Genomic DNA, 14,393 nt, shown 5'->3' with positions numbered 1-14,393 from the left:
TCCTCCTGCCTCACAGCGCTGCTGCCCGTAGCGAGCATCTGGGACACCCGCCGCATCGCCCTACTGCAGCACCGCCCCTGCCTCTTCTTCTTCTCTTTTTTTTTTTTTCTTCTCTAAATTTGGGGTGCATCTTATAAAACAAAAAATACAGTAACCTTTTCTGACTGAAAAGCACTTCAGGAAAATCAGCTCCAATATGCTTAATACCTAACAAAAAAAAAAAAAACTGCAGGTATTTCTTCATCGTTCCTTATGGGAGACCCAAACCATGGGTGTATAGCTTCTGCCTCCGGAGGACACACAAAGTACTACACTCAAACGTGTAGCTCCTCCCTCCGGGCTATATACACCCCCTGGATGACAATCTAACCAGTTCAATGCTTTGTGTTCAGGAGGTCACACACACATGCATTCTCTGATTTTTTTTTTTTCATTTTTATTTTGATTTTAAAGATATGGAAGAAAAGCGGGTCCAGTCTGGACTCCCGGCATGTCCCTTCTCACCCCACTGTGTCTGCGGTGCTGTTAAGGTTGACTTTACAAGGCTGGAGCCTTCACATGCCGCCGCGCTCCTTCAACATCCTCTGAGAGGCTCTGGTTTGAAGTGGGAGCCGTCACGGTCCTCTCTGCTTGCAGGAGACCGGTCTCCATCCGCAGCCCTGTCTGGTTCCTGCTGGAAGGAGCGTTTAACCCCCCCTCAGGGACTGGCCCTGCGTCTCAAAAGCTAAGTATTGAGACGTTTTTCAGGGGTCCCGGGTACTTTTATTAGGGGGAAAGTATGTCTTTTGTCTTTACTGTAAATTCCGGCCGGTTCTGGGGGTTTTCCCTGAGAACCGCGCCGAGGGTGCCTGCTCGTCGGCCGCATGTTAAAATCTAGGCCCCGGCTTCTGTTTGGGCCTAGTTTCGGTTTCATCTTCCCCTGCATGTCATTCATGCAGGGGAATAGAGTGGCGCCGCCCACCGGCCATCCAGCAGAGGGGAGGACACTCCTCTCTGAGGAGATGTTTCCCTCCCCTGCATCTCTCCTTAGCCCTCCGGTTTCTAATCTCCGCCCCCCCTCCTCCTCCCAGCGCCATTTTCTCAGCGTTTATCACACTGATCGGCGCTGGCTGCTGAACCTGCTGCTTCCTAGGAAGGCTGACGCTTTACTGGGGGTCCGAGCTGTGGAATCCGGAGGGCACACAGAGCGGTCTGGTAAGCCACAACCTCTGGTTGTGGGCTTTATTATACACTCTCAGGACATTCTACAGGAGTGTATTCTTACTGCAGAGCTTCCACCTCAGCAGCATGTCTGTCACTAGAGCAAGGCTGCAAAGCTGTACGCTATATGCACTGCTTGTAAGCTCATTCTGCAGAGCCAAGCACATACCCACATTGTGATGCCTGTGCTAACATGGTTGTGTCTCAGCCTGGAGCCTCCTCAGGGGTTCCGCCGGCCGCTCCAGCCCCAGTGGCTGATCCCCCGGCTTGGGTAGCATCTTTTTCCAAAGCTATTTCCCAGTCTTTTGCCGACTCCAGGGACAGCTGTCCCGGACTCTGCTGACCATGCATCAGCCCTCTTCTCAGGGCGCCTCTGCTGCTCCGAGCTCTGCAGAGCTCTCAGAGCATGTCCTAGGACCCCGTCCCCCTAAACGGAGACACAGGGACTCTTCTCCTTCCTCGTCCCACGGCTCTGATTCACGAGCCGAGGTGCAGGGCGAGGAGGATTCTTTTACTGTGGGCTCAGACGCTACCTCTATGTACCCCATTGTCTTGTCTGAGGCGGATGTTAGTGACTTGATTGCGTCCATTAACTCTGTACTGAACCTCAATCCACCAGAGTCAGAGGAACAAGCCTCTCTGGTAGAGATACACCAGTTTGCCTCACCTAAGAGAGCTAGGAGTACGTTTTTTAACCACTCCACTTGTCAGGCCACTGTCACCAAGCCCAGGGCCTGTCCTGACAAACGCTTTCCGAAGCGTAGTTCTGATGACCGTTTTCCTTTTCCACCAGAGGTGGTTAAGGAATGGGCCCAGTCTCCAAAGGTAGACCCTCCGGTGTCCAGAATCTCAGCCCGCACAGTCGTAGCTGTGGCTGATGGCACTTCTCTTAAGGATCCCACTGACCGCCAGGTTGACCTTCTGGCCAAGTCTGTATATGAGGCGGCAGGAGCCTCGTTCTCCCCGTCTTTTGCAGCAGTGTGGGCTCTTAAGGCAGTCTCTGCCTCTCTGGCGGAGATACATTCCCTCACCAGGGACTCTATACCTGAGATGGATGCCTTAACTTCTCAAGCTTCGGCTTTTTCATCCTACGCCATGTCTGCCATTCTGGAGGCTTCTCACCGCACGGCGGTGGCCTCCGCTAACTCCCTCGCGATCCGCAGAATCTTGTGGCTTCGGGAGTGGAAAGCAGACGCTTCCTCTAAGCAGTACCTTGCGAGTCTCCCTTTTGCTGGATCCCGGCTGTTTGGTGAACAACTGGATGAAATAATTAAGGAAGCTACTGGCGGGAAGAGTACTTCCTTGCCACAAACTAAAACCAGGAAACCTGTCCAGGGCAGGAACCAATCGAGGTTTCGTTCCTTTCGTTCCTCTAACTGGTCATCCTCTAAGCCCTCAACCTCGTCCACTACCGCAGCCAAGGATCGTAAACCCAACTGGCGCGCGAAGCCGCGTCCTCAAAAGACCGGAGGAGCCGCTGCCACTAAGGCAGCCCCCTCTTGACTATCTGGCTGCGCCAGCAACGTCCTTGGTCGGTGGCAGGCTCTCCCACTTTGGCGACGTGTGGTTTCAACACGTCTCCGATCAGTGGGTGCGGGATATCATCTCCCACGGCTACAGGATAGAATTTTCTTCCAGCCCGCCAAACAGATTTTTTCTGTCCACCCCCCCCCCTGCTCAAAGCCGCCGCCTTCTCTCAGGCCGTGGCATCCCTGCAGGCCAACGGTGTAATTGTTCCGGTTCCCGCCCGGGAACGGTTCAGCGGTTTCTACTCAAACCTCTTTCTAGTCCCCAAGAAGGACGGTTCCTTCCGGCCCATCCTGGATCTCAAGCTTCTCAACAAGCATGTTCAGGTGCGGTGCTTTCGCATGGAATCCCTGAGATCGGTCATTGCCTCAATGACCCAAGGAGATTTTCTGGCATCCATCGACATCAGAGATGCCTATCTGCATGTGCCTATTGCGGTTTCACACCAGCGTTGGCTACGCTTTGCAATCGGAGAGGAACATTTCCAATTCGTGGCTCTCCCCTTCGGGTTAGCCACGGCCCCTCGAGTATTCACCAGGGTCATGGCAGCAGTGGTTGCGGTTCTGCACCTCCAGGGGTTGGCAGTGATTCCTTACCTGGACGACCTTCTAGTCAAGGCCTCATCCAGTGCAGACTGCCAGCGGAGTGTCTCGCTCACTCTCGCCACGCTCGTTCAGTTCGGGTGGCTTGTCAACCTGCCCAAGTCCACTCTGACCCCGACCCAGGTACTTATGTACCTAGGGATGCAATTCGAGACTCTGCCGGCACTTGTCAAGTTGCCCTTAGTCAAACAGCAGTCCCTTCGTCTGGCGGTGCGCTCTCTGCTGAGGCACTGCCGTCATTCCATCAGGCACCTCATACAGGTGCTGGGTCAGATGGTGGCGTCAATGGAAGCGGTTTCCTTTGCCCAGTTCCATCTGCGTCCCCTGCAGCTGGACATTCTCCGCTGTTGGGACAAGCGGATCTCTTCCTTGCACAGGCTGGTGGCTCTGTCGCCACAGACCAGGAGCTCCCTTCAGTGGTGGCTTCGGCCCCTCTCTCTGTCACAGGGACGTTCCTTCCTGACTCCGTCCTGGGTGATCCTCACCACGGATGCCAGCCTCTCCGGTTGGGGAGCAGTATTTCTCCATCACCGAGCACAGGGCACTTGGACTCCGTCCGAATCAGCCCTCTCGATCAATGTGCTGGAGATCAGAGCTGTGTTTCTAGCTCTCCTAGCCTTTCACCACCTGTTGGCGGGCAGGCACATTCGAGTTCAGTCGGACAACGCGACAGCGGTTGCCTACATCAATCACCAGGGCGGGACTCGCAGCCGTCTGGCGATGTTGGAGGTTCAACGAATCCTCCAGTGGACGGAGGACTCAAAGTCCACCATATCAGCAGTCCACATCCCAGGCGTAGAAAACTGGGAGGCCGATTATCTCAGCCGTCAAACCGTGGACAGCGGCGAGTGGGCCCTGCATCCGGCAGTGTTCAGATCTATCTGCCGCAAGTGGGGCACTCCGGAAGTGGATCTAATGGCATCCCGGCACAACAACAAGGTTCTGGTTTACGTGGCTCGCTCCCACGATCCTCAAGCCTTCGCAGCGGACGCGCTGGTTCAGAATTGGTCCCAGTTCTGTCTGGCCTATGTGTTTCCCCCTCTAGCTCTCTTGCCCAGGGTTCTGCGCAAGATCAGAATGGAGGGCCGTCGGGTCATAATCATTGCTCCGGACTGGCCCAGGCGCGCTTGGTACCCAGACCTGCTCTGTCTGTCCGTAGAGGTGCCGTGGCATCTCCCGGACCGCCCAGACCTTCTCTCTCAAGGTCCGTTTTTCCGCCAGAATTCTGCGGCTCTCAGATTGACGGCGTGGCTCTTGAGTCCTGGATCCTGACGGCTTCTGGTATTCCCTCTGAGGTCATCTCCACTATGACTCAGGCTCGGAAGTCTTCTTCGGCCAAGATTTACCACAGGACTTGCAGGATTTTCCTGTCCTGGTGTCGCTCTTCCGACCATGCTCCTTGGCCGTTCTCCTTGCCGACCATCCTGTCTCTTCTACAGTCCGGTCTATAGCTAGGACTGTCCCTCAATTCCCTCAAGGGACAGGTGTCGGCTCTGTCGGTATTGTTCCAGCGGCGTATCGCCCGACTGGCTCAGGTGCGCACCTTCATGCAGGGCGCATCTCACATCATTCCTCCTTACCGGCGGCCCTTGGATCCCTGGGACCTTAATCTGGTCCTCACGGCCTTACAGAAACCCCCCTTTGAGCCTCTCAGGGAGGTTCCTTTGTTTAGACTTTCACAGAAAGTTGTTTTTTCTAGTAGCCATAACTTCTCTCAGGAGAGTTTCTGATTTGGCTGCGCTCTTCGGAGTCCCCCTTTTTGGTGTTTCACCAAGACAAGGTGGTTCTTCGTCCGACTCCGGACTTTCTCCCTATGGTGGTGTCTTCTTTCCACCTTAACCAGGACATTTCATTACCTTCTCTTTGTCTGGCCCCTGTGCATCGCTTTGAGAAGGCGTTGCATTCCTTAGATTTGGTGCGGGCGCTCCGAATCTATGTGTCACGCACCGCCGTTTTTAGGCGGTGCACCTCACTTTTTGTGCTAACCACTGGTCAGCGCAAGGGTCTCGCTGCTTCTAAACCGACCCTAGCTCGTTGGATTAGGTCGGCTATCACCGATGCCTACCAGTGTTCTCAGGTGCCCCCTCCGCCAGGGATTAAGGCGCACTCGACCAGAGCTGTCGGTGCCTCCTGGGCTTTCAGGCACCAGGCTACGGCTCAGCAGGTTTGTCAGGCTGCCACTTGGTCCAGTCTGCACACTTTTTCGAAGCACTACCAAGTGCATGCTCATGATTCGGCAGATGCGAGCTTGGGCAGACGCATTCTTCAGGCGGCTGTCGCCCATTCGTGAAGTTAGGTTTTGTCTACTTCTCAGTTTGGTTTATTTCCCACCCATGGACTGCTTTGGAACGTCCCATGGTTTGGGTCTCCCATAAGGAACGATAAAGAAAAAGAGAATTTTGTTTACTTACCGTAAATTCTTTTTCTTATAGTTCCGACATGGGAGACCCAGTACCCTCCCTGTTGCCTGTTGGCAGTTTTTTGTTCCGTGTGTTTTCACCGGCTGTTGTTAGTAGACAGAGTTCCGGTTTGTCCGAGTTTTACTCTATCTCTACTTATGGGTGGATGTCCTCCTTCAGCTTTTGCACTGAACTGGTTAGATTGTCATCCAGGGGGTGTATATAGCCCGGAGGGAGGAGCTACACGTTTGAGTGTAGTACTTTGTGTGTCCTCCGGAGGCAGAAGCTATACACCCATGGTTTGGGTCTCCCATGTCGGAACTATAAGAAAAAGAATTTACGGTAAGTAAACAAAATTCTTTTTTGGGATTTTGTTCCATGAAACAAAACTGAAACTATAGATCAATGGTATGTGTGAAGGAGGAAGATTGAAGCATTTGCTGAAAAGAACATCCTGCCCACAGTGAAGCACAGCAGTGGCTTGGCGATATTCTGCTGCAGCTTTGCTTCCTCTGACATTGGAAACTTGTGGCATTTGGAAAATCTAGTGTATTCAATCATCAGAAAATCATAGGATAATGTATTGTCTTCTATGTAGATCATTGGACCTTACAGCAGGACAATATACCCAAGCACATATCAGAGTCCATCAAAGTTTGGTTTCGGAAGAAGTTCTGCATCATTTTGGTGTTGTCATCACTGTTGCCGAACTTGAGTTCCATAAAAAAAAACCTTTTGGATTTGAAAGGTTGTAGCAGGAAGCAAATATTTGTGAATTAAATGCCTGACCATGAGTATTAGGCTAAGATTCCTCAGGAGCTCTACTAGAAGATCATGCCTGACTATGCAGCAGGTTATGATAACCAAAGGGGGCTCTACTAAAGCGGGCTTTACACGCTACGATATATCTAACGAGATGTCGGCGGGGTCACGTCGTAAGTGACGAACATCCGGCATAGTTAGTGATATCGTAGCATGTGACAGCTATGAACGAGCAGAAATACTCACCTCGTTCATCGTTGATACATCGCTCATTTACTAAAAATCGAATGTCCGGTTGTTCATTGTTCCCGAGGCAGCACACATTGCTCCGTGTGACACCCCGGGAACGATGAACTGCAGCTTACCTGCGTCCCGCCGCCAATGCTGAAGGAAGGAGGTGGGCGGGATGTTTACGTCCTGCTCATCTCCGCCCCTCCGCTTCTATTGGCTGGCCATTGTGTGACGTCGCTGTGATGCCAAACGTCTCTCCCCCTTCAGGTCGTTTGGAAGGTAAGTACGTGTGACAGGGGCTACAGCATTGTGCGACACTGGAAAGAAATTGCCCGTGCCGCACAAACTATGGGGGCGGGTGCGATTGCACGATTAATTGTAACGTGTGAAGCAGCCTTTAGTACTAAAGACTGTCATAAAGAGGTCAGAGTCTGCGTTGGGCAACAAAAGTGACATTTTGTTTTGAATTTGGAGAAACCACTTACTAGATTAGTTGTTGAGGCATTTACATTCCTATTTCATTTTTGCAGAAATTGTGCAAATGTATTTGTGTAACATCGTTCTTTCTGCTGTGTTGGGAATAATATCAATGTGGTTGACCATCTTTTAGATCTGCGTATGTCACTTACTATTTTCTATAAAATAGCCTAAAGCTCTCTATGCCACTGATTAGCCATCTGAAAATCACTTGTTAGGGATCCTGGAAGGCTTCCTAATTTCGATTTACACTATATATAGGCTAAGGCCTAAGCCACACAGCGAGAAAATCGGTGCGAGTGGAGTGCTATAAAACATCGCATTCCAGTCGGGCCTATTTTAGCCTGTGTGTCCGCACACATGAGCAATTATTTTCTCAGCCCTAATCGGACTGAGAAAACAATCGCAGCATGCTGCGGGTACAATGCGAGACTCTTTCTCTCGCACCCATTCAAGTGAATGGGGCGAGAGAAAAATCGTACTGCACTCGCGGTACATCGGTGTACCGCTAGTGCAGTGCGAGAATGGCAATAGCCGGCTACGCAGGAGAGAGGGAGAGAAATTCCTCCCTCCCCTCCTGAGTGCCGGCCCGCCCCCTGCAGCTGAGGTCTGCTCGCACGAACGGACCTCAGTTGCAAGGACACACGCATGACAGACACTCTGCTCTGCTGTACTGCCAGCACGAGCCGAGTGTCATGCAAGGGGATCGCAGTAGTCCCCGTGTGGCCCCAGCCTTATATAGTGACTACCTCTGACATGCAGAGAATACTTTAATTTCTTCCCCTAAGGTTTTCAAACCATGACGCCACATCTGTTTTCCAATGAATTTCAACTATTTGAGTCATCTTGGTTGTAGTATTTTTTTTTCAAGACTAGTGCTACATGGTGAGATATTTTTGCTATCAAAAATGCAGACATGTTCATCAGCACGCCTAACAGAAATAGGGAATCTTAACATTTAGAGCTGTCAGTCACTACAGTATTGTCGATCGGCACGGAGGCGACTGGATAAGTTCACCTGCTAAACTTTTCAGTTATTCCCTGTGTTGTCCTATAGTAGAATCCATGTCATTCTATGAACACTGCTTATATGGCTTTACAAATCTCTTCTCGTAAATGCTCCCATACGTTATTCCGCAATTGATAAATCATTTATTTTGTTTGTTGAAAAAAGATATATTTACCGTATTTTTCGCTTTATAAGACTCACTTTTCCTCCCCAAATTTTTGGAGGAAAATGGGGGGTGCGTCTTTTATAAAGCGGTACCGGGGGGGGGGGGGGTCCTGTCTGAGGCGATCGGGCGGCCGGGTGCCTGTGGCTGCATGCAAGCGGCCGGGTACCTGTACTTGCGTGCAGCGGCAGCCGGGTACCCGTGGCTGTGTGCGGGCGGCAGCGGGTGCTGTGTGGGGTCGGCAGCCGGGTACCTGTGCTTGCATGCGGTGGCAGACGGGTACCCATGGCTGTGTGCGAGCGGCAGTCGGCTGGCGCCCTCACACAGGTACCCAGCTGCCGCCCGCACACAGCCATGGGTACCCGGCTGCCACCGCACGCAAGCACAGGTACCCGGCGGCTTGTACGCAGGGTGGGCGGGCAGCCTGCTGGCTGCCACTCTGTGCATGCGGGGCGGGCGGCTGTGCAACTTACCAGTTGTCCGCGGTCCCACTTTCAAATGATGGCGCCGGTGGAGCTCTTGGATGAGAGCTCCATCTGCGCACGCGCTGCTCCGGGAGTCAGCGCGTGCGCAGATGGAGCCCTTGGATGAGAGCTCCATCTGCGCATGCGTCGCTCCGGGCGCCATTACTTGAATCGGGACCGCGGACACGCTCCCACAACTGAGCCGTCGCCGCCGCTCCCACCACTGAGCCGCCGCTGCCACCACTGAACCGGGACCACGGACACACTCCACCACTGAGCAGTTGCCACCGCTCCCACCACTGAGCCGTCGCCGCCGCTCCCACCACTGAGCCGTCGCCGCCGCTCCCACCACTGAGCCGTCGCCGCCGCTACGACCACTGAACCAGGACCGCGGACACACTCCACCACTGAGCAGTTGCCGCCGCTCCCACCACTGAGCAGTTGCCGCCGCTCCCACCACTGAGCCGTCGCCGCCACTCCCACCACTGAGCCGTCGCTGCCACCACTGAACCGGGACCGCGGACACACTCCACCACTGAGCAGTCCCTGTCGCTGCCACCACTGAGCTGTCGCCGCTACTCCCACCACTGAGCCGTCGCCGCCGCTGCCACCACTGAACCAGGACCGCAGACACACTCCACCACTGAGCAGTCCCTGCCACCACTGAGCAGTCGCCGCTGCCACCACTGAACCGGGACTGCGGACACTCACTGCACCGGCCTGCTGCACGGCTCACCCGCCACGGCTGCTGCCGCCACCGCGGACCCCACGGATCCTGCCACCGCAGACGCCACCGCGCCTGCAACCACGGACGCCACGGCACCTGCAACCACGGACCCCGCTGCCACTGACCTGCCGCGCCTGCCAGCACATGTGCCTCCTGTGACCCCGCTTCACCACCACTGCTGCCCCCCTCCGGTAAGAGAACACCGGAGTATAAGACGGACCCCATTTTTCTTTTTTTTTACCTTTTTTTTTATGTCTAAGTTTGGGGTGCGTCTTATATTCCGGTGCGTCTTATAAAGCAAAAAATACGGTATATGTTAACAATTGTCTTCACTTCATGTGAAAATCCATCATTCCATTTCCCAGTAATTTCATTTGTTCTTCAATTATATATTTTTTTGCAACGGTTGAACAACTTAGAGAATACCTATTATTTAAAAATTGCTCATTAGAAAGACCTAGGTGTTTGTTAGAAGTGTAACAGGCTGCATCTGTCTCCTCTGTATTTACTGCTTAACTCAAGCGCAGACTTTTTTTTATTATTATTATTATTATTATCCTGTAGGCTTTTACAAAAAGTCGTCTTCTAGAAGTTGAAAATGTCTAAGGCTATGCAAAGAGGTTTTTTTTTTTTTTTTGTGCTCATTAACAATGAGTCCCTCCTTCCCAAGTAGAAACCGCTTTAGGAGGGGGTTTTACAAGTGTTACAAGTTGTCCACTGCTTTAACATGGCCTCTATCCTTATGGTAGGTCATCAATGTCTCTGAGTGGGGGCCAACACCCAAGCCCCTACCGATCAACTGTTCTCAGTGGCGGCAGTGGTAGCTGGGAATAATAATAATTTTATTTTTGTACAGCGCTAACATATTCCGCAGCTCTTTGCATAGATCAGCAACACTGTCCCTATTGGGGCTGTCAATCTAAATTCCCTATCTGTATGTCTTTGAAGTGTGGGAGGACACCGGAGTACCCAGAAGAAACCCACGCAAATGCGTGCAGATGTTGTCCTTGGTGGGATTTGAACCCAGGACCTCAGCACTGCAAGACTGCAGTGCTAACCACTGAGCCACCGTGCCGCCCGGGAATGTTTAAGTTCCAGAGCTTACCTGTCTTCTGAGAGCAGCTGCATCCGGGTAGTGCACATCAGCCTTCTATTGATTTGAATGGAAAGCAGATGTGCAGTACCTGGCCATAGCCACTATCAGTTGATGGAGCGGGTCCAAAACTGAGCATTTCCGACTGCCTGCTGCTGCCGGCACCGAAAACAGCTGATGCAGGGGTTGCCTGGTGTCGGATTCCTGCTGATCAGACATTGATGACCTATCCTAAGGATAGACCAACAATGTTATAGTGGACAAACCTCTAATATCCTGAAGAGTTCTTTGCTTAGTTTGGAGAGGTTTCTCCTCCAAGAAGTCACATGAACTTTTTTCCACTATACGGGAAAATCTCATGAGCAGCATTAATGGATTTATTACCTTTCGAAATGGATTAAGAGTTTGAGGATGACTTTGGAGAAGGTCGCTATTAAAAAAAGCTCCATAGTTTCATTCTTCAAAGCTATGTTACAATATTCACACCACCTACTGATATATCAAGAGAATAGGTATGCATCAAAAGCTCCCTTGTACTGTAGTAGCATGAATTTACAAGGCATTTGGAATAGTATGTGCCCCGTGACTGATGAGATAAATAAGTCCCTCCGTTATAGCCACTAAATAGTCAGATGCGCTAACGTGCTACAATTCCCAACTCGTAAGACTTGGAGACCATTTAAGAACATGCATTCCTGCCAGAAATACACAAATTACTGCTAGTCTAGTAGCGTAAACTTCAACCACTGTTAAATTGATGATGACTATTTCAAGCAGTGTTCCACAATGCCAGTCGTCAAAAGCCACCAACACATCGTATTTTCTGGATCTCCTTAGCATTGCCCAGGGGATAATGTCATCACCGGTGCAATAGTAAGGAAAATCCTTTATTCTCTGTATTGGAGGCTCTTGACTGGAACTGGGAAACACTGATTTCAAGAAATCAATATGACCTTTCTTATTGATCCAGCTATAGAATCTAACACCTCAAGGTTAACAAATGTCCTGTTTTGAAGACCCATACCTTTTTGTTATTTCAGGCAAATTTTATTTGATTACTTTGGAGAGTTTTCAAATTATGTATAAAAATATCTACTTACCCATACCTTTTTCCTATAGCGATTCTGCTTCAACTCTCTGCTTTCCACATATTGGCTCCTTCTTGTAAACTTCACGCTGTTGGCTTTCTTTATGGAAATACGCAAACTTTTTCCAAGTGTTGCCAATGAACTCCATACTTGGTTTCCACCTTTTCAAGCTTTGATTACTGGAAAACCCTTGATGACTGGATAGACAAAAATTGTTAGTAGATTGCATTTAGCTATCCTCATTCCTCCTAGGAAGTGGAGCAACCGGCTAACTCCTCTTGACCATGGTCTTACAGCCAGGGAAGATCAGGGAACATGGATAACATGTCCTAACAATTAGTGGAGGACCCAGTGGTGGTTGGGACCCACACTCTTCTAACAAAAATTGCCTATCCAGTAAGTGCTAAGGCATAAACTAATCTTTGAAAGTTAAGTTGAGACAGTCATCCATACATAAGCAATACCCAGCACTCCCATCCTTGTGACAGATTTGCACACTGAACCATACATCACAGCCATACCAAACCACGTGATGCTATCACTGTGGCCATGTTGTGTCTACACAGCAGCTGCTTTTCAACAGTGGTGAGTGGAGGCAGTTAGTGATAGGGAATACACTGGTGAGTGACTTACTGCAAAAGACTGAGAACCGTCCTTACATAGGCTATGTCATTCATTGTGTACAATACTTTTCTGCCAGGTATCTGATGTTCCCCGTATTGAGGAAGGTAAAACTGGGCCAGATGACATGCAAAAAATATTAACCTTTCTCCATCAGCTGCAAGCAAGACAAGATATCCTTGATACAGCTGTTGAATCTCTGAAGAGGTACTCTACAACTAGATGTCTTTCATTGGGCTAGAAAAAGGGGAAAATGTAGCCATTTTGGCTGAGAAATGGGTTTGTGTAAATAGATGAAGACTTTTTAGAATGGGCAGACTATTATATAAGAACATATAAAGCAGGCGAAATAAGTATTTAACACGTCACCAAATTTTTAAGTAAATGTATTTTTAAAGGTGCTACTGGCATTCATTTATCACCTGAGGTCAGTAACAATCCATCCAACCCACACCGGCAAAGAAATCAAACCATAGGTGTCCATAAATTCAGTGATGTGTATTAATGAGAAATGACACTGGAAAAAAGTATTGGACCCGCTGAAATACAAAGTATAAACTTTAAAGGGACTATAAGCTGCGGCCAGCACTACTACGCTCCTCTTATATACTGGATCCTAACATGCTGTATAGAAGAACCAAGGCTGTGCTCTATAACATAAACACTTTATAATACTCACCTAGGAGGTCGCTCCGGTGCACATCAGTCGGATGGGTGGCGCCATTCTCAGAGACCGGCGCCTCCGCTTTCGGCCATCATGGTCTTCCTTATTCTGAAGCCGCGGTGCATGACGCATCTACGTCATACACACACGCCTGCATTGAGGTCCCGCGCATGCGCATTTCAATACTTTGATCTGCCCTGAGCCCAGGACATCAATGCCGGCGTGTGTGTATGACTTAGACGCGTCATGCACCGTGGCTTCAGAATAAGGAAGACCAAGATGGACGAAAGGGGAGGCGTCTGTCCCGGAGAACGGCGCCACCCATCCGACTGTTGTGCACCGGAGCGACCTTCTAGATGAGTATTATAAAGTGTTTTTATTTTATACAGCACAGCCTGGGTTCTTATATACAGCATGTTAGAATGCTGTATATAAGAGCCCAGTGGTGCTGGCCGCAGCTTATAGGCCCAAAAACTGGTGACAGGTTCCCTTTTTAAACACGCTTGATCATGCATAGGCAGAAAGTTGCCAATCAAAGATAGGGTAGGGATTATACAGAGCGTATCAATGTGGAGAATTAGATGGCAGCAGGTTTATTAATTCTCTAGTGATAATCTGCAGATAACATGGCGATTTGTTTCAATTACAGTAAGCAGCTCAGTAAGTGACAGATTGCTGGAGTCTGGGTCTCTGTGTTACCAATTTTTTTGCATTTTTGTTTATGGCTTGCTGCTTTTAGAAAAACGTCTGCCAATAATTACACATCACTGATAAAAATAAATTTTGTCCTCAAAAAAGCACCGTAATTAAGCATACATTAAGAAAAGATCCTGTGCCGGAATAGAAATTAAAAAGGGATATGAAATTGTATTTGCAAATATTTAAAGACCTCATAATTAAATGCATACGGGTATACAAGAAAACGTGGTTAAGCCATTACCAAATGAGTTTTTTGTAACTCCTACCCACAGGCTGGACTTCATAGGACAGAATCATTTTCTGTATATACCACAGTGGGACTATAAAATAAAATGTGCAATTTCAAAGTAACCCATGCTGTTTATATTTTTAAAAATAAAGGAAAAAAAATGCATATTTGGTATCGGTGTGCCTGTATAACTCCAAAATATGACCTTAACTAACAAATAGTAAAAAAATCTAAATGCCAGTATTATGTAGATTTATTGGAGAAGTGAAAGGTGTTAGTCAAAACTACAACTTGTCCCACAAAAAAAACCAAGCCATCATACAGCTAGGTCAACAAAAAATAAAAAAATACGGTTCTTAGAAGATGGTGGGGGATAAAAGGCCCAAAAAAAATTGTGTTGAACCCATAATAGGTTAAACGTTTGTTGTTTTGGTTCTA

General features: G+C 49.5%; 1 protein-coding gene across 4 annotated transcripts in view; it reads left to right on the top strand.

Moving 5' to 3' along the window:
* The window catches only part of LOC142296401 (uncharacterized), a 148,699-nt gene that overhangs the window by 54,920 nt on the left and 79,386 nt on the right, over positions 1 to 14,393 (top strand). For 3 of the 4 annotated variants that reach the window (XR_012751631.1, XR_012751630.1, XM_075340001.1), the window contains exon 4: positions 12,443 to 12,570. The exons of the other annotated variant lie outside the window; for it this stretch is intronic. Coding sequence is in view for 1 of the 3 variants with exons in the window: in XM_075340001.1 (XP_075196116.1) it covers positions 12,443 to 12,570 (128 nt within the window). In the remaining 2 variants the exon portion in view is untranslated. The remainder of the gene's footprint in view (positions 1 to 12,442; positions 12,571 to 14,393) is intronic. 4 annotated transcript variants of the gene reach the window in all.

This window comes from Anomaloglossus baeobatrachus, chromosome 3, assembly GCF_048569485.1.
Source record: "Anomaloglossus baeobatrachus isolate aAnoBae1 chromosome 3, aAnoBae1.hap1, whole genome shotgun sequence".
NCBI lineage: Eukaryota > Metazoa > Chordata > Amphibia > Anura > Aromobatidae > Anomaloglossus > Anomaloglossus baeobatrachus.
The sequence above is the reverse complement of the archived record's forward strand: the minus strand, read 5'-3'. Positions and strand labels throughout refer to the sequence as shown.